Source organism: Bombyx mandarina, chromosome 03 (genome assembly GCF_030267445.1).
Source record: "Bombyx mandarina strain Sakado chromosome 03, ASM3026744v2".
Lineage (NCBI taxonomy): Eukaryota > Metazoa > Arthropoda > Insecta > Lepidoptera > Bombycidae > Bombyx > Bombyx mandarina.
In genome coordinates, this window is record NC_143210.1 from 4,139,369 (window position 1) to 4,163,653 (window position 24,285).

The 24,285-nt window shown below is 35.2% G+C and overlaps 1 protein-coding gene across 1 annotated transcript; it reads right to left on the reverse strand.

Annotated features, from left to right (window-relative positions):
- Positions 1-214: 214 nt before the first annotated feature.
- On the reverse strand, positions 215-18,539 carry prd1 (pleckstrin homology domain-containing protein pruning defect 1). Its single transcript, XM_028184653.2, has 9 exons — positions 15,774-18,539; positions 15,540-15,701; positions 13,808-14,026; positions 10,999-11,153; positions 8,079-8,301; positions 7,212-7,392; positions 6,441-6,547; positions 5,744-5,860; positions 215-4,726 (listed from the first exon to the last, which is right to left on the reverse strand). The coding sequence occupies exons 1-9, from the start codon at positions 18,219-18,221 to the stop codon at positions 4,619-4,621; spliced, it is 3,720 nt and encodes a 1,239-aa protein (XP_028040454.2). The 5' UTR covers positions 18,222-18,539; the 3' UTR covers positions 215-4,618.
- Positions 18,540-24,285: the final 5,746 nt, after the last annotated feature.

Consider the following 24,285-nt stretch of genomic DNA (forward strand, 5'->3'; position numbering starts at 1 on the left):
CGATTCTTGTCCTCTGATGGTTACCTTGGACAGATTGCTCTTAGAGATCCAATCACCCATTATACCAATTTTTGTTATTAAATTGATGTATGAAAGGTCATATTCTCTATCTCGCTTTCGCTCTGTCTTCATTTGCAATAGTTTCATCGCTTACTTACAAATACTTATTACTATTACTTTTATTTCCTTAAAAAATTTAAAATAAAAAACAACAGCTTTTACTATTTATTTATTTTTCTTTATGTGAACAGTATAATGAAGCATAATTCAATATATCCTAACTATATTTTGAGAACAATATCTATAATCTTGGCCATAAATATTTAAGCCAACATTTACATAAATCGGGAGTATTTAAATGTACAGCCTACAATGTTTATACTGTAGAAAACATAATTTTTCAGACGTGGGTCATTGGATAATAATCCTTAATCTTTGCAAATAAGGTTTATAAATTCCCTCATTAACGCTTCAGAGTATGAACAAGATTCTGTGATAATATTATTATACTACATAATAATAAGGGAAGACATTGAAGATACATATTATTTTCTTTTGATTAACAATACATATACTGTAATAAATGTCGAATAAAAATATATTTTTATTTATTATGAGTGATAAATAAACAGATTAGAGATACAATTTGAAAATTATAAAAACGCTTAACTCATGTCTTATATTCAATTGATATATACTTTACAAGTGTTTGCTTGTGTGTAATTTAGTTATTTTTTATTTATTGTGTAAATTGGAAAGCTAGTTGACGGCTACTTAGTGAAAAGTAATTCCTGGAGCCAATAGGTGTGAAAGCGTGAAGTCTCAATTGTACCTAGCGTATCCAAACTAATGCGTGAAGTCTCAATTGTACCTAGTGTATCAAAACTAATTACCTTGAACTTTATGTTTCCATTGTTGTAATCTTTTTTTGAACAACATGTTCAAATTATTCTTTGTCCAATCCGAATCGTTTTTTTTTTTTCAAAAGCTTGCGATTACACGTTCTAGTTGAAGGCGAGTGGTTGCCGGAATTCATTGACATGTCAGTCAATATCAGGAATACAGCAAAACCTTTGTCTATATTCGTCTTCTATGAATTCGTTGTTCGTTCAATACAATTGAAACATTTTGAGAGCTCTGTAAAGTTTTCGGCATAGTACTAAAACCTACCACACAGTATTTTTATTACCAAAGACAATATGGACAATAAAGGACAAATGGTTTCCTATTACCTGTTGAATGATTAATAAAAACATGCATTATATTTATAGGGTATGAGTGCGAACAGACAGAGATATAAGAATCTTGAAATATTAACCAACAATCCACATCTGAAAAAATTATATTAAATACAATATTGGATGGATAATCATGTGTAAGGTTAAATACGCATCGAATCTAAAACAGATCTATGTATTTAATGCGAATACAAACATTAATTATTGTTCTTATCTAATACTTCGTAATATCTAACAGCGTGATGCATGAGACAACAAGAAAAATATAACTTAACAACAATACGTCATAGCCAATTAAATACGTTTTTGGTCTTTGGGAAAATAATCGCAAAATGTTGCCAGTTTCAAAAAGTTTTAATGTCAGAAAGCTAATAAAGTACGTGACATTTTATGAATGATTCCAATTAGAGATCAATGTTCGGAAATTATTTTATTAAGTTCTTAATTGCGGCCTAATTTCGTTTGATAGGGATTCAGATAATAAAGAATTAGGTCAATCACAGTCAGATAATAATGTTCATCACTATGTAGTAAGAACGTTTATCCACTGTATGAATTTGTCATATAATTTCATCTAGTTATATTATGTCAGTTTTATTGAAAAAAAATTTAACGAGATAAAATTTTAAGAACACATTTTCACTGATTGCTAACTAACTGCAAAGACCCAAAAATAATATTCTAAACATTTTATTTTTTAATTATGCATAAACAACAAACTTAATAGCTACAAACAAATCACAGATAGTAAATCATAGTAAAGGCGCAAAATTTTATCGATTGCAAGCGCGTGATCTAAATTATCGATGTATAGAGAAAAAAAATCGATTATAATATTTAACAAAAGCGTTTATCATTAAAAAAAAAAACTTACATTTAAATTATTGAAAATTTGCTAAATTTGATTTTAATCATAATGAATAAATTAATTGAATGGAATTATGCAATTACATTTCATCACTGAGATACAAACTACTCTAAATATACATTAATATCACACGACCTCAGTACATTGGCCTATATATATATATACAAATACAAACAGATATTGTTAATCGATATAATTTATTTGGTAACGAAACGAGACAACCATATTCATTTAAATCATATACAAAATAATTTGTGACATTTAAAAAAATATAATCAAGAAACTATACGATTGAATAAAAAAGACTTAGACAATATATCCAACAAACAAGACTCCACAAAATTTTATTCGAAATAACGATTTTTTTCCTTTTTAAACAAACCATTAAAATTAGCTTTAAAACAATAAAGCCACTCAAGGTTCACAAAAAAAAAAAACAAAGCCAAAAACACCTCTTTTCGCGTACAAAACTACCTATCTACGTTGAAGTCGGCCACGGCATCCTTATTCTACGAAACTTGCAAAACGATATGATTAATCTCATCGATTTTATACGTTTTGAATTGATATTGACACTCGTTTAACCAAGTTTCAGAATAGCGCGTTTCTTTACTTACGGACACACCGAGCGAAGCTTCCAGAATCTTCTCTCAATAGTATTACATTTACATCTACAAAGTTATGAAAACAAAAAAAAAAAATCTATTTGATTACATGTCATCATAATACTATAATACACTCCATTATGATTACTAAATATTTCGAAACAATCGATTAAATACTAAGAAATATAATCGAATATAATATCATATCATAAGGAAGGGAGATTGATAGATAGGGTTACTATATTTTTTTGAGTAAATACTTGTATTTGTGGTCGATTTTAATTACACACGAACAATCATCTATAATATATATTCATAATATCGTATTTGATTAATAAATAATTCATCTGAATAATTACTTAAGTACGACTACTTATTGCTTTGTTGTTATAATGTTAAACGTGGAATCATTACTTTATTAATACAATTCTTGTAAGTACTGAGTTCGAGATAGACCACACAAGTAATTTTAATTCGAAAGCAATTGTCGTTTTATTTTATACATATTTTTATTAAGCACTTTTTGACGAGTTATAATTATCTTCATTACTATATTCGATAAGGGACTTGTAATTGTACGTTACGATTTATTCATGTATCGGGTTTTGTATCGATTCGAATATCGATAAAACAAAACAGATACCGAATCTTAAAAAACTATAATGTCTACGTAACAATAATTCTATAAAGCATCTAAATCACCTAATAGCATATTAACATTGTTTACACGAAGCAACAACATGACGCACCGTCATATATAGTGCTAATGTGAATATCGTGTATGTTCAGAAATTTATTGGAAATGTTCCAAAAAGATGTTGATGTTGTTTTTGTTGCTTGACTGAATAATATGATCTACTATATATTATGATATATACAGTAGAGAATAAGCAAAAAAAACCGCCTTTATTTCCTTCGTTTGGATTATTTACGTGAATATAAAGACGAGAATCAAACTACTAAAAAAAATTAATTCTAATACAGAATATACTTTTTGTAAATATCATTAAATACTTATTAATAATTTTAATGTGTATTTTGTCATTGGCAAGCATTTATTCATTATAGGAGCGAATAATATAATAAATAATTTTATTTAATTCCGTTTTAAGGACCAACAGTGTTATTTATCTTCATAACAGGAATCTTCAGGCATATCGCAGCGAAATAACCATAATATATCTTCATATTGTGATAATATAACAGTTAAATTTGAATATCTTGTAAAATTTCATGAAAATGAATCGCAGAAATGTAAGAAACGAGATCAAACAATTTTCAATTCGTATTAAAAAGTAGCTGCTAAAGATTGGTATATAGTTAAATAACATTTGACTATTATATACTATGAGTATCACTCTTGTGGCTAGTACATGTTACAGAATGCAGCACCTAGTTAATACAAAGGATTCGACTAAAATATCAAGCTAAGTAAAATATATTTGACCAATCGAAATCCGACGAATGTCTTAAATGTTTAAAAATTAATACATGATTAATAAATTTTTATTTCTGTATCAAGATTATTTTTTTGCGCAAATTACAATAAATCTATCATTAACCATCTTTAAAATATTCACTTTGTTGATCAGATGTTAAACACACTCATTACTTTTACTATAAGTAACTAGTGAATACAAACCTGTCGACTTTATAAGTACGGGCGCATACGTAATTTCCACGGACGCGTACGCATGTGTACGTAATGTATACACATTCCTTTTAAATTGAATTTCAACAAACAGATATTTTAAGTCCTTAATTCCGCAACCGTTCGCAATTTGTTTTATAACTGTAAAGACAAATATAACAATACAGTGTTTTGTTTTCCTATTTTAACTTACTTACACCAAAAGTCGACGTTTTGGGTCGATTTTCCTTGCTGATATTATTTTCCTTTTTCAGAATTACTGCTGTGAGGGCAGCATGTGTGACCAGGCGGCTTCGTATTTCGTGTGTGTGGTGCTGCAAGATGACTTCGTGGCTTCGACCACGGTCAGAGGGAAAGGCTCGCACTGTTCAAAGAATTAAACATAAGGTGTATTAGAACGGGACGTTAGACAGAATATCGGTACTACCGCTACACTACTTCCAAACACGACAAAAACATTAAAATAGATCATTGGTTTATGCAGACGAACTCGTGGTAGGGGACACCTGGCGCTACAGGAGCTTGAAGAACATGAATGGGCCCTTGAGACATGAGGCCGAATATTCCATTGTATAACCGCTTTCCCAGCCTTCACGTGCTTATAACAAGCTCTATTATGAGTAATTAACGAATAAAATATAATATCAGGTTTTTATTACACGTTTATTATATAAAGGAATATAATAAACATGTATTAAGAACCTGGAGGGAGGCGTTTGTGAACCTGTATTATACATATGTAAAAAAAATATATTACATATATTTAAAAAAAAAAAAAGCGGGATTTTTTTTTGCTTCACGTATTAATCTTTAATCAATATAAATAAAAATAAATTGCTGTTCGTTAGTCTCGCTAAAACTCGAGAACGGCTGGACCGATTTGGCTAATTTTGGTCTTGAATTATTTGTGAAGTTCAGAGATGGGTTAAAAGGTAAATAGATATGAAAATGCTCGGAATGAAATAAAAATAACGATTTTGTTTTTCCTTCGATGTGTCCCCCGTCGGACAGATTCCTTTTGTTTGTTGTCCAAAAGTTTAGGTCTTTTATTTATCGATTGAGGCACTACGAAGTCTGCCGGGTCAGCTAGTTTTTAATAAAATTCAATTGAATTCATATCTAATGAAAATGCTCGGAATGAAATAAAAATAACGATTTTGTTTTTCCTTCGATGTGTCCCCCGTCGGACGGATTGCTTTTGTTTGTTTTAAGTTTATTTTATACAAAAGTTTAAGTCTTTTATTTATCGGTTGAGGCACTACGAAGTCTGCCGGGTCAGCTAGTATTATATAGATGAGTAGTATTCGATAATGACTCTTGTGGTTATTTCGGAGAGGTTATTTTCCTTCGACCGTGCGCCGGTGAGGGTTAAAACACTTACGGTGAGTGCGCAGAATGCCTGTTCGACGGCAGCTATGAACCGCTCGAGTTCGTTGCTGCTCGCCATCACTAGCGCCAGCCCCGCACCCCTTTCCCTCGCCTCACAAACGCTCCACTCCTGATAACAATATCAAATTCGAATTAGTTGAACTTATAATCACAAGACGTAGTCCGACGCGTACACAACGTACTTTCTTTATTTTTTGACGCGATTTCGTTAAGAGTAAAAAAAATCTTATAGTATATGGAGGCAAATTGAAAGTTTCCCGTTTCGTGTTCGCTCGTAAACATTTGAATTTCGAATGTTACATATTTTGAAAAAGTTAAAACACATTCAATTATTAAAAAAAGTTTTGGCGGGAAATTGCATGTCATTTACATATTCCTTTTTTCAATTCGTAATACGTAGAAAAATTTGATTAACGCATAAATAATTTAGGTATGATTTTATGGTGTAGTTCATTCTCTCTGTAACTTTTCTAGACTTCAAAATGTTTTTGGTAGCAGTCGATTTAAGCACTACTCGGGAGTTGATACTCAGATCATGACCGAAACCGTGTTTCCCTCCCTGAAGAGTGACACCATATCTGCAAGTATTCATATTTTTACCGGTAAGAAGAAATCGAATCCGGAGCTCGCGATACGCTAATCAAAGTCACTAAACTCTAAAAGTAGATAATAGTAGAACAATTTATTACCAGGCAACACCAATTTTCATCTGTATCGGGAATTTTAAATGAAGTCAAATTTTTTATCGATCCGCACGCTAATATCTCGATGTCGGTTCGCATTTCTTCGATGTATTCTAAAAACAACAAAAAAGACATTTAAGTATGAATACAAGCATCTTAGTGCTTATCATGTCTGCAGGTCGTTGTGACAAACCTCAGGAAGGAATTAAAAAAAATACAAACAGAAGAAGAAATAGACACTAAAACACTGTCCAGAGTGCTGCTGCAGACATATATGGCAACACTGTGATTTTGGTAACACTCATTAATCGGACTTTTTGGCGAGAACGCGAGGAGTGAAGTTGTGTGATTTGTTTTATTTTGTCTATTTAGTGTTGCTTCGGGTTTAAATGTGTAATAACGGTGGCTTATTAACGGTTTAGTATCTGTGAAAGTGCACAAATGTGGGAAAATAAAACAAAGCTGCTGAACATAACTTCTCGGGATCCTCCACTGAAAAAATCTCAGTAAATGACCACCATTTTCCTGAGATTATATTTCACCCCATATCATCTCATCTCATTTTCCATTTAATTTCATGACAATTGATTAAGTTTTCTTAGTTTATTATTATTTATAAACTGTAAATAATTAAAATGGCGAATAATAAAAATCTTATTACTTGACGCTGGCTAATGCACAAACCGTGCCGAAGCCAAAAACTAAAGAAGAAAAAGAAGAAGAACATTCGTTAATCGTCGTGTTCGTTTAAAAAAAATTAAAGCAACGTCCAATTACCTTTCAGCAGAGCATCCGACCCCCTATCCTTCAGGTACCCCGAGGCTCCGGCTACGAAAGCCATGTCTAATGTCTCCCTCAGGCTGAGCACTTCATGAGGTGTGACCAGCACCGTACAACCTGCCGGTGGTACGCTTGTCTCGCGATCCGATTTTTTGTAGCCGTCTTTCTCTTCTAAGGCCTGTAATTATTATTACGTTTACTATGTAATACAATAGGCAATAAAGCATTCAAGCTCTGATTAAGAACATCTAAACTCCGGTACGCAGCGGCTTGGCTGGCATTGCTGAAGTCCATGGGCGACGGTAACCATTCACTATGAGGTGGGCCCTATGCTCGTTTGCCTACACGGGCAAACAAAAACAGACAGACTCGAAGTGTTGCCCCATTGAAATTTTTTTTGTTATGTTGTATGGGTAGCAACATTGAAAAAAAATATATTTTCTTTTGTTTGTTTACCTGAGCTCAGATTTTTTGGCGGGAACGCGAGGAGTAAAGTTGTGTGATTTGTTTTATTTTGTCTAATTAGTGTTTCTTCAGGTTTAAATGTGTAATAACGATGGTTTATTAACTGTTTAGTATCTGTGAAAGTGCACAAATGTGGGAAAATGAAACAAAGCCGCTGAACGTAACTTCTCGGGATCCTCCATAAAGTCAACTGAAAAAGCCTGAGTAAATATCCACCATTTTACTGAGATTATACTTCATCCCATATCATCTCATTTCATTTCGATTTCATTTCATTTCATGCCATGTTTCATAATAATCATCTTTATTTATTTCACATCATTTTTCATATAAAAAGTTATCATTAAAATTAGACTTAAAGGTCTTAGTTACCAGGTCATAAAATCCATTAAAAAATACCTGAGCGGCATGTAGCAACAGAGACTGCAGCCAGTTAGAAGCAGTCGCGTCATCGGGTGCGGCCAGTAGGAGTCGAGAGGACTCGAGTGCTACTTCGAAGCAGTGCGGTCTGCGGGTCGCGTCCACGTGCCGCCTCACTCCCACGGCGGTGCGGAGAGCGATGCTGTGCGGGAGCGGCGTGAGGCCGTCTGGACTGTGAGGACCCCACTGTAGCACCCCAGCTCTGAAATTTACCCATACTATTGCAAATATATTGAAGCATCCAAGTAGATCAAGTAGATCTGCGGTAGGCAGCGGCTTGGCTCTGCCCCTTGCATTGCTGAAGTCCATGGGCGACGGTAACTACTCACCATCAGGTGGGCCGTATGCCCGTCTGCCTACAAAGGCAATAAAAAAAAAAAAAAAAAGATCATCGTTCCTCTATCCAGACTTGCCACTTCCAAAGAGAGACCATAGTTTGGGTTTCTTATTTTTGTACCCCTTTTTACGAAAATTGCGCTTACGGAGGAGTACAAAAATTCCCACACTTATAGAGAATATACATAACAAGTGCAGAATTCTAATTTTTTTTTTATTATGCATTAAAAATGCATTATCAATAAAGAAAATATTACACACACAATTACACGATTTCATCATTCATTATGGTAGTCTTCAAGGAACACATTAGGTTATGTTATTATAGGTATTATATTATAGGTTATGTTATTAGGTTAGGTTATATTATTTCCGGATGATTTGAAGACTTGGTTGGAAGATTTGGTATATTTTGCAGAGCAGAGATACATCGACCATTTCAACGACAAATGCTTGCAATGCGACAAATGGGTTAATAGAACTACAGTTCTACCCTATAACATAGAGTGCGTTATTTTTGTTCTTTATGTCAGTGAAATACATCTTGACCGTTTCCTTTCATTCTGTAACTTTGGTTTAGTTAAAAATCGGTTTTAAAAGTTTTTTTTTTTATCTTTTTTTATCTTCGATATCACTAGTTACGTTTACATACTTCGGTGTATATATTTATTAACATGAATTAAGCGAGCTGAATCACCTAACTTAGCGACAACAACTGTCCGCACCAAATGTCCTATGCAGAAAGGTTCAAATTAACATTAGATATAATCAAATATATAATATATATTCAAAGTGTATTGGTTCATATAAAGTTTTAAGTTAACATTATATATAATTAAATATATAATATATACATAGGCGGCACTGAAAATTTTGGGAATTAACGAAGTGACACAACATTACTATTTAAAAATGTATTTATTGGTTTTCGAAGTATTCTCCGCGAAATTTGACGCATTTTTCCATACGATGGAACCAATCATTGAAGCAACCATTCCATTCGGAAGTTGGGGTCTCCAAAACGTCCGTTTTGTAGGCGTCCATAGCTTCTTCAGGTGATGAAAATCTTTGTCCACGCAATTTATTCTTTATTTTAGGGAAAGTATAGAAATCATTAGGGCTTAGGTCGAGGCTGTACGGCGGATGGTCTAATAATTCTATGTTTTCTTGCTCTAAAAACTCTTTTGTTCTGTGCGCGGTGTGAGAACTCGCATTGTCGTGATGGAGGATGATGCGGCGGTTGCAGTTCTCTTTACGGAGTTCAGAAACGACCTGTGGCAAACAAATGCTAGCATACCGTTCTGCATTAACCGTTCTTTGTCCCTCAAGAGGAATAGTCGTAACATGGCCGGTTTTGGAGACAAACGTGGCCACCATTTTTTTTGCAACACTCCGTGAACGAACTATTTTTGTTGGCTTTAACTCATTTTCGAACACCCAAACTCGTGACTGGTTTTTTGTTTCGGGTTCGTACGCGTATATCCAGGATTCGTCACCTGATACAATGTTGTATACAGCATTTGAGGATCCTGCGTGGAATCTTTCGAGAGTTCTGACGCACCAAGTAAGGCGAGCCGCTTTTTGCTCTTCACAGAGCGAATGCGGTATCCATCGGGAAAACAACTTTTTTACACCTAATTGTTCATGCAAAATTATTTGTATTTGACTCATGCCAATGTCTAAAGTTGCCTGAATTTCGCGGTATGTCACATGTCGATCTTCCTCAATCAGCTTACGCACAGCATCAACGTTTTCTTGGGTGACTGCAGTTTTTGGACGACCTTGACGGGGATCATCACTGAGCTTGACACGTCCACGTTGAAACTCAGCAAACCAGCGATAAATTGTGGTTTTGGATGGGGCTTCATCACCAAATGCAGAAATCATCCGGTCAACACACTGTTTTTGTGTTAAACCACTTCGAAAGTCATAATAAATCATCGCTCTTGAATTTTCTCGAGTCAATTCCATTTTCTCAACGACTAAACAAGTTTGACAAAACCTCGTGACAAGACCGAGAATCTTTTTTTAAATAAATAAATGGTATTCGATTTTTAAAACCAAGGAGTTTTCAATTAAAAAGATTTTAATATGACAGGAACAGTGGAAATATTCCATTCCCGATACTTTTAGTGCAGCCCTCGTATTCAAAGTTTTCCTCGAATACATAATTCAGGCATATCGAAGATGTGTTTTTATTTGCGTGAAATTCCATTGATAGATCCAGATATATATGCGATATATGTACCTTCAATAAACAAATACAGTGTACATAAGTATAAAACGCTTTCCAATAATGAAAATGACGTGTGTGTTGGCAACTCCAACATTTCACCATGGAAAATAAAATTACATGACTGGCAACATTGTTGATGTCAGTCTCTTCCTTTTTACTTTTCACCGCGAGCGGACGTGTTTATCATATTAATAAAATATCAAGTGTACGAACATTCAAATAAACCGTATTGCAGCACAAAGCGCAAGTTTTCTTTATATCAGCAACCGGCCCATACGGCCCGTACCAAAACAGTGTGCTTTATAAGAATTATAATTTAAAAAATACCTTAATAAGAAGTAGCATGGTTCGTAGCGCCGACTCTTGTCAGTGCGGCACATGAGGTACCCTTCGAGTGGAGGGGCAAAGGCACCGGGTGCGTCTATAAGCCTGTCGCACGCGTCTTCTGAACACGCTCTACCGTAAAAAAGGACTTCTGGAACCTGGTAACGAAGAAAAGTGAAATAAAACTTGAATTAAATTTTTGTTATTATATGTATTGTAGTTATCGACATAATTTGAGATAGTACGCTAACTTTTTTACTGGTGGTAGGACCTTTTGTGAGTGTGCGCGGGTAGGTACCATCACGCCGCCTATTATTGCCGTGAAGCAGTAATGCGTTTCGATTTGAAGGGTGGGGCAGCCGTTGTAACTATACTTGAGACCTTAGAACTTATATCTCAAGGTGGGTGGCGCATTTACGTCGTAGATGTCTATGGGCTCCAGTAACCACTTAACACCAGGTGGGCTGTGAGCTCGTCCACCCATCTAAGCAATAAAAATAAATAAAAACTCGGAGCAGTAATTTGCGCCCTAGATTACTGGGTTAACCCACTGAGTTTGACTCGCCGGATATTCTCAGTGGATCGCGATTCCGATCCGGTGGTAGATACTGCAAAACACTGATCTTGCTAGGGCCAGTTTTATCAAATTATCTCAGGTTGAGCCCGTGAGCTCACTCACCCGTCTGCGCGAAGCTGGTACCTATAGCCTCTTAGGCTACCAGCGAATAGGTAGGGATTAACTGGGATACATCTTAATATATACGTATATTTAAACGTCTATAAATCTTTACTAATATATAAATCTACAGTGGTTTTTACGGATGTTCCGTTATAACTACTGAACCATGCATCCGATTGACTTGAAACTTGGTATCTATGTAGAAAATACATGTATTTAATGGATAGGCTAATATTTATATGAGTGTTCGACTCCCTAATAATAATGACAATAAATAATAATGTTAATTTTAAATGCCCAGCGAAGCGGACAAGTACGGCTAGTTTGTATATAAGTCTCTCTCTGGTCCCCATTGTACAAGGCAACTTAGTTTGGAGGACCGGTAACCATGTAGTTTGTGTCCCATTATATATTTAATTATAATTAACACATTGTGTTTATATTGTATTGTGTCAACATTATTATAAACCATACCAAATATGTCCAAATAAAAGCGAGTTATATTTAAAAAAAAAAGCCGTTCGTTAATCTCCAACAGTCTAGTTATCAGGTGGGTCAGTAAATTATCTTTAGAAAGTTCGTAAACGCATCGTAACGTTCGCTTGTGTATTTATATAAGCATAACTTTGAATCCTATTACACGAATATTATAAATTCTAGAAAGAATCATAAAATAATATACAACGAATAAATATTAAACATCATTAGGCTTACATGATAATAGTCACAATTAATAATGTAATTATATAGTTTTTAAGAAAAAGAAAAAAGTTTTGTTTAATTTCTTGTTTTTAGAGATAAAGTGTTTTGACTTTCAATGAGTACGTGTTAATGACCTTTCAATTGAAATAAATTTAACTTGAATCAAGAACACACCACACTGACTACATTGAGGTAATTTTTTTTTTTTAATTAGAAATTTACACCTACTGTAGTATCCCTTATTTTCTATAACACAATCCTACCATTAATTCTGATACAAACTTTCCAGTCTCAAGTTAACTTTTCTTAAAGAGCGTTGATGTTGAAGCCAGTAGACTTGAGAGGCTATTCTGAAAGAATTTACTATGATCTATCCTAACAAGAGCAGTGCTTTAATGAATATATCACTGGATTGAAAACGCTACCCACTGCGAAGATCCAGCGAAAAAGGGCAAAAAAAAAAAAAACACCATTTATATTAATTATTTTATTTTTGATTCTTATACCGCTTATCTAAAGTTGTGATATGTATAGACCATACCATTCTCCTGCCCTTCTCCCAGTCACCTGGGATCGGTGCAACGTTTTCTCCTTCCATACTCCTCTATCATATACCATTTCTTCGCTCACTCCCCTCTTACACATATCGTCTTTCACGCAAACCACCCATTTCTTCTTAGTTCTACCTCTTCCTCTATAACCTTACACATTCATAGTTAACACTCTCTTACCAACCTTATTTTCATTTCGTCTCATCACATGTCCATACCATCCCAAACGCGCACTACTTAGCTTCTCTGTCACAGGTGCCACTTTCAGACTTCCCTCTTAACATATTCATTCCGTATTCTATCCATTCTCGTTACTCCATACATCCATAGTAACATTCGCATCGCTGCTGTATGCAATCGCCTTTCATCTGATATGTATGAACCATACCATGATATGTATAAAATAAACCCCACTTCGACAAAGCGGCACGACACGAGAACCCTCTCATCGTGGCCGCCGGTAACTACATCCCCGATCCTGCGGAAAGAATGGAAAGCATTCGACGTCGCCCCAAACACGTCATTTCGGATCCTCCCGATCCACTAACGGTGCTTTTAGGTACTTCAAGCACCGGTCGTCGTTCTCGCCGAACCCGTCGCTTGCGACGAATGGCTCGACGAGTAAATTAACCCTCAAACACAGCCCACTGAGTTTCTCGCCGGATCTTCTCAGTGGGTAGTGTTTCCGATCCGGTGGTAGATTTTGCAAAGCACGGCTCTTGCTAGAGTTCGTGTTAGCAACGTCGTCAGGTTCGAGCCCCGCGAGCTCGCCTACTAGTTAAGGTTACGCTGAAATAGCCTCCCAAGGCTATCCGCTTAGGTAGGGAAAAAAACGAAAAAAAAAAAGGATGAACCATAATATAAATTAAATAAAACTTGCCCGTTTCTCGTGTCGCTTCCTGGCAACGGCAGCGGCTAATTCCCGGCAAGTGAGCGGGATCATTGCGGGCGGACGCTGTATCCGCAGTGGAGACGTACGAGCGCTCCATTCCAACGAAGACGCTAAACGCGCTCCGAGTGTAGTTTCACTCGTTACAACCGAACAAGCTATGTTTCCTGCTATGTCAATCACCTGAATGTAATGGGCTTCGGGACCAACCTGTCAAAATATATTGAAACGGTTTAAAATTGTATATATCGACGCTTGAAAGGCAAACGTGCCTAAGCGACAATAACTGCTTTATACATAAATAATAGGCAATAACCATATTCGATGCGCAAAAAAAACTATATTTCTAGATCTATTAAAATCATTTCAATCCTACAGCTAGATTCATTAAAATGGAATTTTTTTCAGGTATTTCAACTTTAAATTAGTTTACTGTAAAGTTCACGCATTGTCGCTTAGTCACGTTTGCCTTTCAAGAGTGGATATACATACTTACTAGTGAAATAAGGTATGTGTTACATCAACTGCCTTGGCAATTACTAAACAGGTGTGCTATAACTTAATTTATATGTCTATGCAATAAAAATAACAGAACCCCATCGCCACACTGCTTTGTGACTATAATTAATTGTTTAAAAACATCAATTATTATTATTATTGCTTAGGTGGGTCGGCAAGCTTACAGCCCTTGTGTTAAGTGGTTACCGGAGCCCTCCGACGTAAATAAATAAATAAATAAATAATTAATAAATAAATAAATAAATAATAAATAAATATTTACTAACAATCACGCCACGTTAACTGGTCCCGTGATAAGTTCGTAAAGAACTTGTGTTACAGGTACCAGATAACGGAAATAAATGTAAGATTTTTATTATACACACACATATATTTAATATACATCCATAACCCTGGAAAAGACTTTATATTTATCATACAAATATCTTCCCCTGGCGGGATTCGAACCCGCAACCCCCTTGTGTAGTGACCATGTCACTTACCACTACACCAGACGGCCGCCACGCACCTTGAGACGTAAGTCCTAAGTCTCAGTTTTAGCAGTACAACGACTGCCCTACACTTCAAACCGAAACGCATAACTGCTTCACAGTAGAAATAGCGAGGTGGTGCTACCTCCCATACGGACTAAGATACCACCAGTAATTACAAGAGATACAAGATACCACCAGTAATTACGCGAATTATAATTTTGCGGGTTAGATTTTTATTGCTTCACCGTGGAAGTCAATCGTGAATAATTTTTAAGTACGAATTTAATAAGAAAAATTTGGTACCTGCCTGCGAGATTAGAACAATTTCAAAGACTTTTCATGTCTTTGAAGTTTGCAGTACAATTGAGACATTAACTTTTTATTTCTAAGTTTAAGTTTTAATCTGTGGTAGTGTCTATATTATAATATTAGAAAGCTTTTGTGAATGAACTGTGAATTGTTACATAATATTTATTTGTCAATGTTGGTTAGCAAATAAAATTAGGCATTTAAAAATAAGCAGTCAATATAGTCTCTCATTATCTATCACTGAAACATTGTCAATATTTCCATGACTACAGTGCCAGAGTCTAGTTTCAAATCATGCTTGGTTTTAATGTCTTTGATAAATATATTTGTCATTTAGTCTAATTATAAAGAATATGTTATGACTTGGTCAATGAAAATCAAATAAATATTTAACATTATGTCAATTAAATATAACAACTTACAGCTATAGCATCCAGTTCATTATGGGGTAATTTACATAAGATTTCATATTCTGTGCCTTTCTGCTTCACATTGGCCACATATAATGCGTAATCTGTTATGAAGACTAATAGAGGCATCCATGATCCGTCATCCATGAAATAAGGTGATTGGACTTTCATCATCTAAAAGATAACAAGTAATTAAAAAGTTGTTTATGAAAGTTTTCTAAATTATTATGGATAAATTATTTTTACCCTATTCAATGTTTCATTGGGATAAGTAAATATTTTCAATCTTAATTTCTCGTTACATTCAATGGCGACATTGTCCTCGAAACTGTCAAAGTACGATGGTTCTTCTGCTGTAAGCATTCTCACAGACAATCTTTTGTTTTCTATTACCTCTTTGTCTATAAGACGCGACATCCTCTCGGCTGAAATGTGAAAAGACTCAGACACATCTTTGAAAGGAATTATGATGCTAGGAAAACGCTTTTCTAACAACAGTTTAATTTGAAAGAATTTATTGTTCTTTATTTTCAGCTCAAGGTCTTTCCTTTGACAAACATTTTTCAGATATCTATTCAGTAAGGCTGATTTGTTACATTGCAGCTTTTGGTTTGCAGGACTATCAAAGAACTCATCGTTCAGATCCTCGGCACCTTTCAAAGTAGAATTGTCAGTGTTGGAGCAGTTTTCAACATTTCCTTGAATTTTCTCTTCATCTGTTAACTTCTGGATAGTTGATGCTGATTTACGACTATATCTGTTCACATTCTGCCTTTTAGGGGATGACAAATGTTTAGAAATACCATTCTTTTGTTCAGTTTCTTCTTGGACATTCTTATTAAACTGCCTCTTTGGTGTGGATGTCTTGCTTGATGTATCTATTTCAGAATGTTTTGAATTATCTTTGTTTGTTGTAGTTGTTGTTGTAGTTGCAGTTGGTTCTTTCACTGGGGTCGACTCAGGTATTGGTACAAAATATTCTTTAGGTGCATCAAATGCAGTCTGGAACGTATCATGTACATAACTGTAAGATACACCCTTGTGCTCATACACAGTACTTTCACAATTAACTATGTACTTATTAAGAGATGCTGGGACATCTCCTTTGTTACATCTTCTATCTTGATTTTTCATATTCAGTGTTAGTTTGTGGCGAGGTGATCCTCCATTAGGTGTCTTAACTCCAGTTACATTAGTCTTGGGCTGTGCAGGAATATCTTTTGATTTACCAGGTTCCAAAGTTTGACCATTAAGATTTATTTCAACAAAATCATCTTCCCCGTCAACATGGAACCCAGAATCTAAGCTTTTGGAAATATTGCTGTTCTGATTGATGTCACATGGAATAGCTTCGACAACATTGTTCAAGTCTAAAGTACTTTCTGGCAAACCTCTTTCAGGAGCAAAATTAAATGGAAAGTTTTTGTAGAAATTTTTTAATGACTCTATTATATTGTTTGCATCCAGTAAGCTTAGAACTTTATTGTTCTGTTTCTTCTCTTCAACAATATTTGTAGGTATGTAACGTTTCTTTTTTAAAACGGATTTTACAGCTATTGGGCTTTGCTGAACCTCAAGCGGTTTCTTCATTCTACTGTGTGATTGATCAATATCAGCTTCGGAAAAGTAGGTTTTCCTCATGAATGCAACATGTGCATTATTTTCAAATGCATCACATGAGTATGATTTTTGGGTTTTGTCACACTTCCTACGCACTGGAGAGGTTTCAGTTTTATTTGAATGGGAAGAAGTTGAATCACTGGAAGATGTTTCTGAATCACAACTAAAATTAGAATCAGAGCTGTTAGAATCACAACCATATAATTTCCCGCTTGTTCTAAGTTCATTATTGTTGTCTTTATCTTTATTAGTTTGCTTTTCAGCCTCATCATTTTGACAGTATTCGAATATACCGCTTCTATCATTTTTTGAATCTCCATATGCAAGAATATCAGACATAGTTTGTTGAGCTACATCTGCTGCATATTTTGGTGTTTGGTCTCCAGATGCACACCATGAAAATCTATCAGATGCAGCATTGTTCTTTTGCCTAAATCTATCACAGTATGAACTATCTGGTCTATATGAAATGAAGCCACGCTCAATATGTATGTTATCTGTTTTTGTGCTATTCAATATATCCTCATGAAACGAGACCCTTTTCTTTTGTGAACTTGGACCACTTTGTGACTTTTTTCTACATCTCCGTCTGTATACTATGTCCTCTGATAATGATTTCTTTGGTTCGCAAGATCTCAGAGCAGGTTTTCTGATTTCTTCTACACAACCTTTTTCACTTTCTAAAGCTTTTAGTATTACATCAGGGAGGTTTTCAAACGGTGATAACTTTTTTGTTTCAATTACAAGTTCAGGGACAACGTCTTCTGAGGCTGCTATATTTTGATTGTCAATATCACTGCGGGTCATAATGCTGCTAGTAGTACTTTTTATCATGTCTTGGGAGCACGAAGGAGGAGCGTCATAAAGACTATCGCAAGTTAGTTCCTCTGCTCCAACAAGACTATGAGTCATGAGGGCCTGACTAGTTGCTTCAGATGCATCACTATCTAAACACAATACACCAGAATCACCAGGCGTATCGGCCAGACTGCTCGTGGTGCTTGACATTAAGTGAGAGTTGCCTTGAAGAATCAATTCTGTTGGTTTCCCAGTGTAATCGTTTGGGGTCTCCATTTTGAGGATTGCACCGTATCTTCACAGATATTTGTTGTCGCTGTTGCAACAACAGTGTCGTCAGTTTTATGACGACGTTTGCTTTTATCGATCTCGTTACCTCTAATTTGTGTTGACTTGTTCACTGGCATATTTATTTCGAGAATCCTACACAGAGCTCGAGCGTTTTCGTAATTTTTAGATAGGTCCGTTCGTTAGTACAGCTTTCATTTACGACCTGGTATGACTCATGTTAGTTTTTATTTATAATATTCACAATAAGAACGACACAAAACACGAAGAACACAAAGCAGCCATATTAGGCATTTTGACAGTACCTAGTACCTATGTAGTACCTATTCTTCTAAATGGAAATGCAAAGGTTTCATAACATACACCCTAATCCTTTAAACTTTTTTTATGAAAAATGATAAATATGAAGTGAAATTAATTGAAGTTGAGTAATTTGAAACACTAATCAATTGGCATGAAATTAAATGAATTGATATGACATGATATGGAGTGAAATATTTACTGAAACTGTTTTCAGTGGTCTTTTTGGATCCTCCATCGAGAAGCTACATCCAGCGGCTTTGTTTCATTTTACCACTTTTGTGCACTTTCACAGATACTAAACCAGTAATAAACCACCTTTATTACACATTTAAGCTTCAAAGCTTCCTTTTCTTATACAGCTACAAAACAGTGGAACGACAGAGAAAGGTTGATAGAAATGAGGCGGTTACACGACGGAGCCTCATTATCATCAAATGTTTTTATGACAAATATCTTACCATTATACCTAATTGTCGTGGTGTGCAACCTCTTTGACAGGATATAAGACCTACAGCGACTAGACATAGACGCAGACTAAGACAGACACTTGACAAAAGTTCAAAAATAAAGAGAGAAATGAAACGAGGGCGTACGGGACTAGCTGCAGGCAGTATATTTTTCGACTTCCTAAAAGACGGACACAAACGAGACGACAAGGAACGAATTGACCGTTCTCATATGTATATAAAATAGACGACAAAAGATTTAACCAACCGTTCAAGTGGTCCTTCGAGCAAAAAGACTAGTCTTATGGTGAAGACAAAACTATGAACAGGCACAGACATGGCAACCTCTTCGACAAAGTGTATGACCGCCGCTGCTGACCAGACCGCACATCAGTTCTAAGTCTCAGTTAAATAGCGGCTACCTCACCCTTAAAATCGATACGCATATGACAGAAATAGACAAGGAGACGGTACCTATCCGTGTAGGCTCACAAGATATCCTGTCACCAAAAATTACACAAATTATAATTTTTACAATTTTATCGCTCGATATGAATACACGATGTCATGCCATCTCTCCCTGCTCGAGGCCATTCTACTGCACTCATTTAGGGGACCTCCCACTGCAGTTTTAATTTGGTCGGTCCACCGCATTGGTGGCCTCCCACGTGGTCTTGTACCATCAACGCTTCCCTGTACAACGAGGCGTTCTATGTGTTAAGATTTTATATGGAAGAATAAGCAAACTCTTTTTATTAACACAAATTATATTTTTATTCACACGACACAATCTTATTAAGTAGAGAATGTAACTATGGTAACGAGTCAACATTAATAGTGTGGCGACACGCAGCTAGTGCTATATCTCAACACTCCTCCTAAATGATAACTTGGTTTACAGTTATTATTTAGTACACAACTATATCTAACTTAAACAAACAGTAAACTAACTAATTATGAATTAGCACAAAAACTTATTAATGCATTTATAAAACTTGTCTGTGCTCAAACTTTTAGTCATAACATCCGCTAAATTTTCATTGGTACAAATATGTTCAATGCTGATCACCTTTTTGACAACCAAGTCTTTTATATAATGAAACCGTATATCAATGTGTTTTGTACGCTTAGAGTTCTCATAATTCTTGGCCATTGATATTGCACTTTTGTTGTCAACAAATAGCACGGCATTTACATCACAACCTAGGTGCTTACATATGCCTTTTAAATTAACAATTTCCTGTGCTAATGATGAGGCAGCTACGTACTCGCTTTCGGCAGACGATAAAGTTACGCATTTTTGCTTCTTTGAAAACCAAGCAATGGGGTTTTGCCCTTGTAGGATAATACCACCGCTAACACTTCTTCTGTCGCTTCTATCTCCAGCCCAATCGGCATCAGAAAATCCGTATAAATTATTGTCATTTGTCTTCTTAAATAATAATCCTTTTTCTTTTGTTTCTTTCAAATAACGTACTACTCTTTTTCCAGCTTTCCATAATTCTTTGTTCGGTTTATCTAAAAATCTGCTCAGATATGACACTGCAAATGTTAAATCCGGTCTTGTTGTTACAGTAAGATAAATTAGACTTCCTATTAGTTCTCGATACAGTACGTCCAAAACTTCTGTATTGTCCTTTATTTCTATATTGTAATTTCTTTCCATGGGAGTTTTAATTCCGTTACATTCATCCATTTTGAATTTAGTCAATATCTTTTCAATCATTTTAGTTTGTTTCAGTTCTAATGTATCTTTATTTCTTTTAACTTCCATTCCGAGAAAGTTCTTAATTTCCCCCATATATTTTGCGTTAAACTCCTCCTTAAGTGCTTTAATAATATCTTCCCCGTTTCCAATGATTAGGATATCGTCCACGTAAATCAGCATCCAGCAATCTTCTTTGTAATATAAACAGTAATCATATTCTGATCTTTGGAATCCCTTAGCTTTCGCAAATTCGTCAATTGTTTCATTCCAACATTTTGGTGATTCAACCAATCCATACAATGCTCTCTTTAGTTTTAATGCTGTATTATTATTTTTTATTTCTAATCCTTGGGGTATTTTGATAAATACATCAGACTTCAATTTTCCATTTAGGAATGCAGTGGGAATGTCAAGTTGAATAATCTTTAAATCATCTTGTACAGCTTTTGATAAGATCATTCTTATGGTTGAATGTCTAGCAACGGGTGCATAAACGCTGTCAAAAATATCTTTTTTCTTTTGTTGGAAGCCTCTAGCTACCAGTCTTGCCTTTTTTTGTTCCATCTTCTTTTTGTTTAAATATCCATTTTGTATCTATGAACTTTCTTCCATCGGTTATTTCTTGTTCTTCCCACGTTTCTAGTCTTTGGAGTGCATCTAGCTCTTTATTGATTGCGTTTTTCCATTCTGGTTCTTTTATAGCTTCTTCGAAAGTTTCTGGTGCATTTGCACTCAGACATATAATAATATTAGTTTCATTTATGTTTTCTATATTCGTCTCGTAATCTTTAAGATAAGCAGGAGGATTTATCGTTCTTTTGGGTCTGATTATTGCTTCTTCAATTTGATCAGTGTTCATTTCTGCATCTTTAAATTCATCTTCCTGTTCTAGATTATCTTCCTTTTCTTTATTGATTTCTTCTTCTTTGTCTTGAATATACCTTGCTTGTTTCACTTCTTCTTTGTTTTTGAATTTAATGTCGCTTTCATCAAATCTTACATCTCTGGAAATAACTATCTTATCTTCTTCTGGATCCCATAATCTGTAACCAACAGTTCCATAACCTACCATTCTTGTTTCTTTTGCTCTCTTGGCAAACTTGTCCGGTTTGGGTACTATAGTAGCCCAAGCTTTGGAACCAAATACTCTCAATCTCGATAGGTCGTTTTTACCAAAAAATATTCCGCTGGGTGTCTTGAAGTTTATGGCCCATGATGGCGATCTGTTTAATTGGTAAACTGCACATTATATCGCTTCGCACCACAGATGTTTTGGCAAATTTGTTTCCGCTAATAGAGTCCTCGTTTTGTCGCATAATGTGCGGTTCATCCGTTCTGATATGCCATTAAGTTGTGGCGTGTACGGTAATGTGTATTTTAAACTAATACCTCTATTTATGCAAAAAAGTTTCAAACTATTAGCAGTGTACTCTCCACCATTATCGCATCTAATTCTTTTTACTTTATTCCCCGTTTCGTTTTCAATTCTTAATATATAGTTCATCAGTCGTTCTGTTGCTTCAGATTTGCTCTTCAGGGGATACACTACGCAAAAATGAGAGAAATCGTCAATAACTGTCATAAAATATTTTTCACCATTAGGTCCTTGATGTCTGATCGGTCCTGCTATGTCTGTGTGAAGCATCTCGGCTGTCATTTTTGTTCTAGGCTTTGGGATAGGCGTGAATGGGCTTCGGGTGGCTTTGCCCTCCATACAAGGACTGCAAATTCTATTAGATACAGGTAAGTTTAGTATATTAAGGCTTTTCCTATTTAAGTGACCTAAACGTTTGTGCCATAGATCTGTCGCATCAGTAACATTACAAACTTCGGACTTACATAATTCGGCTTGTAGCTTATACAACATTCCTTGCACGGTGCCGCATAAAAATGTCTTTTTATTAAATATTTTAACATTGTATTTATTAAAGTTTATGTTAAAACCTGCCTCGACAATCTTTTTTACTGATAATAAATTGTATGAAACATCTTTCACAATTAGAGCATCAATATTAATCGTAGTATTTTGATATTTTACTTTAAGTTTACCTCTTTTACTAGTTGTAATACATTGGCCGTTAGCTACGAATATTTTGACATGTTTATCTAAGTACGTAATATCCGTCATATAATTTTCATATTTTTCATTTATTAAATGCTCCGTACATCCTGAGTCTATAATTAGTTCTATGTTACCGCATTCACCCACATTAGCAATAATATCGCTAGCAATGAAACCTATTTCTTTGTTGTCTCTGCCTGTTGCTGAAGTATGTTGATACGTTGTATGTCGTGAACTTGAATTTCCTCTAAATGAGCGTCCATGCGATCTTGGATAGCTCCGTCCTCGTGTCAATGACTGTCCTCTACTCGGCCCTTGTCCTCGTCCTGATCTTCGGCATTCGAATGATTTGTGTCCAAGTTTTCCGCAGGAGTGGCACGTGATGAAGGCATTATTCTCATAAAATTCACTATTTCTGTCCATTTTTAACTTTGTCTCCATATCAAGTAGTCTTGCTTTAACAAATTCTAGATTCAGCTGTTTCTCGGAAGCCATAGTCTCAATTGATGTAATTACTTGATCGTATATCTTTGATAGAGAAGACAGCAGATAGCAAATTTGGTCTTCTACATCGACGTTTACGTTGATAGCCGCTAATTCGCTAAGAATTCCTTCAAATTTTAGGAAAATTGCTGTAAGTTGCTTTCATTTTCATAGCGCATTGTTATGAGTTTCCGTTTTAAATAAAATTTGTTACAGACTGTTTTTCGTTCAAATATGGCCTCCAATGACGTTAACATTTCTTTGGTCGTATTCGCATTTTTTACAATGTCAATATATTTGTCGCTCAGACATTGTACCAAAATTGATTTTGCTCGTGAGTCATCTTTATCCGTCGGTTTCTCTTTTAAAAATACATTGCTTAATTGCTTTTCTTCCAGCAGTAATTTCAGTCTAAATTTCCAATGACTAAAATTTGAATTTTCAGTCAAAATCGGCAGAAGAGACCCCGCAGTTGTCATCTTTATTTTTTATAATTTTCGCCGATATTATTTCTAGTGGATCGCAACCCAATATATTTTTATTTACTTACTGCACACGCGGTCTGCTACCATGTTAAGATTTTATATGGAAGAATAAGCAAACTCTTTTTATTAACACAAATTATATTTTTATTCACACGACACAATCTTATTAAGTAGAGAATGTAACTATGGTAACGAGTCAACATTAATAGTGTGGCGACACGCAGCTAGTGCTATATCTCAACACTATGGACCGGCCATCTCGTCGCGAAACGTGTCCGAAGAAAACTACATGACGATCACGACCACTCTGTCAAGAGTGACACGACTGAGAAGAAACGAATACACTGGACAACTCATTTTTTAGACCACAACAATTGAACCATGCAGTTCTCTATCCTTAGAATTCATCAACTACATTTCATTTCACTCCATATCGTTTTTAAAAAAACAAGATACAAAAGATTAAGCGATATGGTGAGATACCTTCGCCTTTACAGTTAGAAAAACGGAACTGCTGCTGCTTTATTTTGTATCATTCAATTCATTCATCTGTCATTTATTCAAA

Bases quoted from the DNA above. Each gene is read 5' to 3' on its own strand.
- prd1 (XM_028184653.2), bottom strand. From the start codon at position 18,221: ATGGAGACCCCAAACGATTACACTGGGAAACCAACAGAATTGATTCTT. The intron at 15,702-15,773 runs GTAAAAATAATT...GTTATCTTTTAG, and splicing joins CCAATGAAACATTGAATAGG to ATGATGAAAGTCCAATCACC. The intron at 7,393-8,078 runs GTATTTTTTAAT...TAATAATTACAG, and splicing joins TGTTGCTACATGCCGCTCAG to GCCTTAGAAGAGAAAGACGG.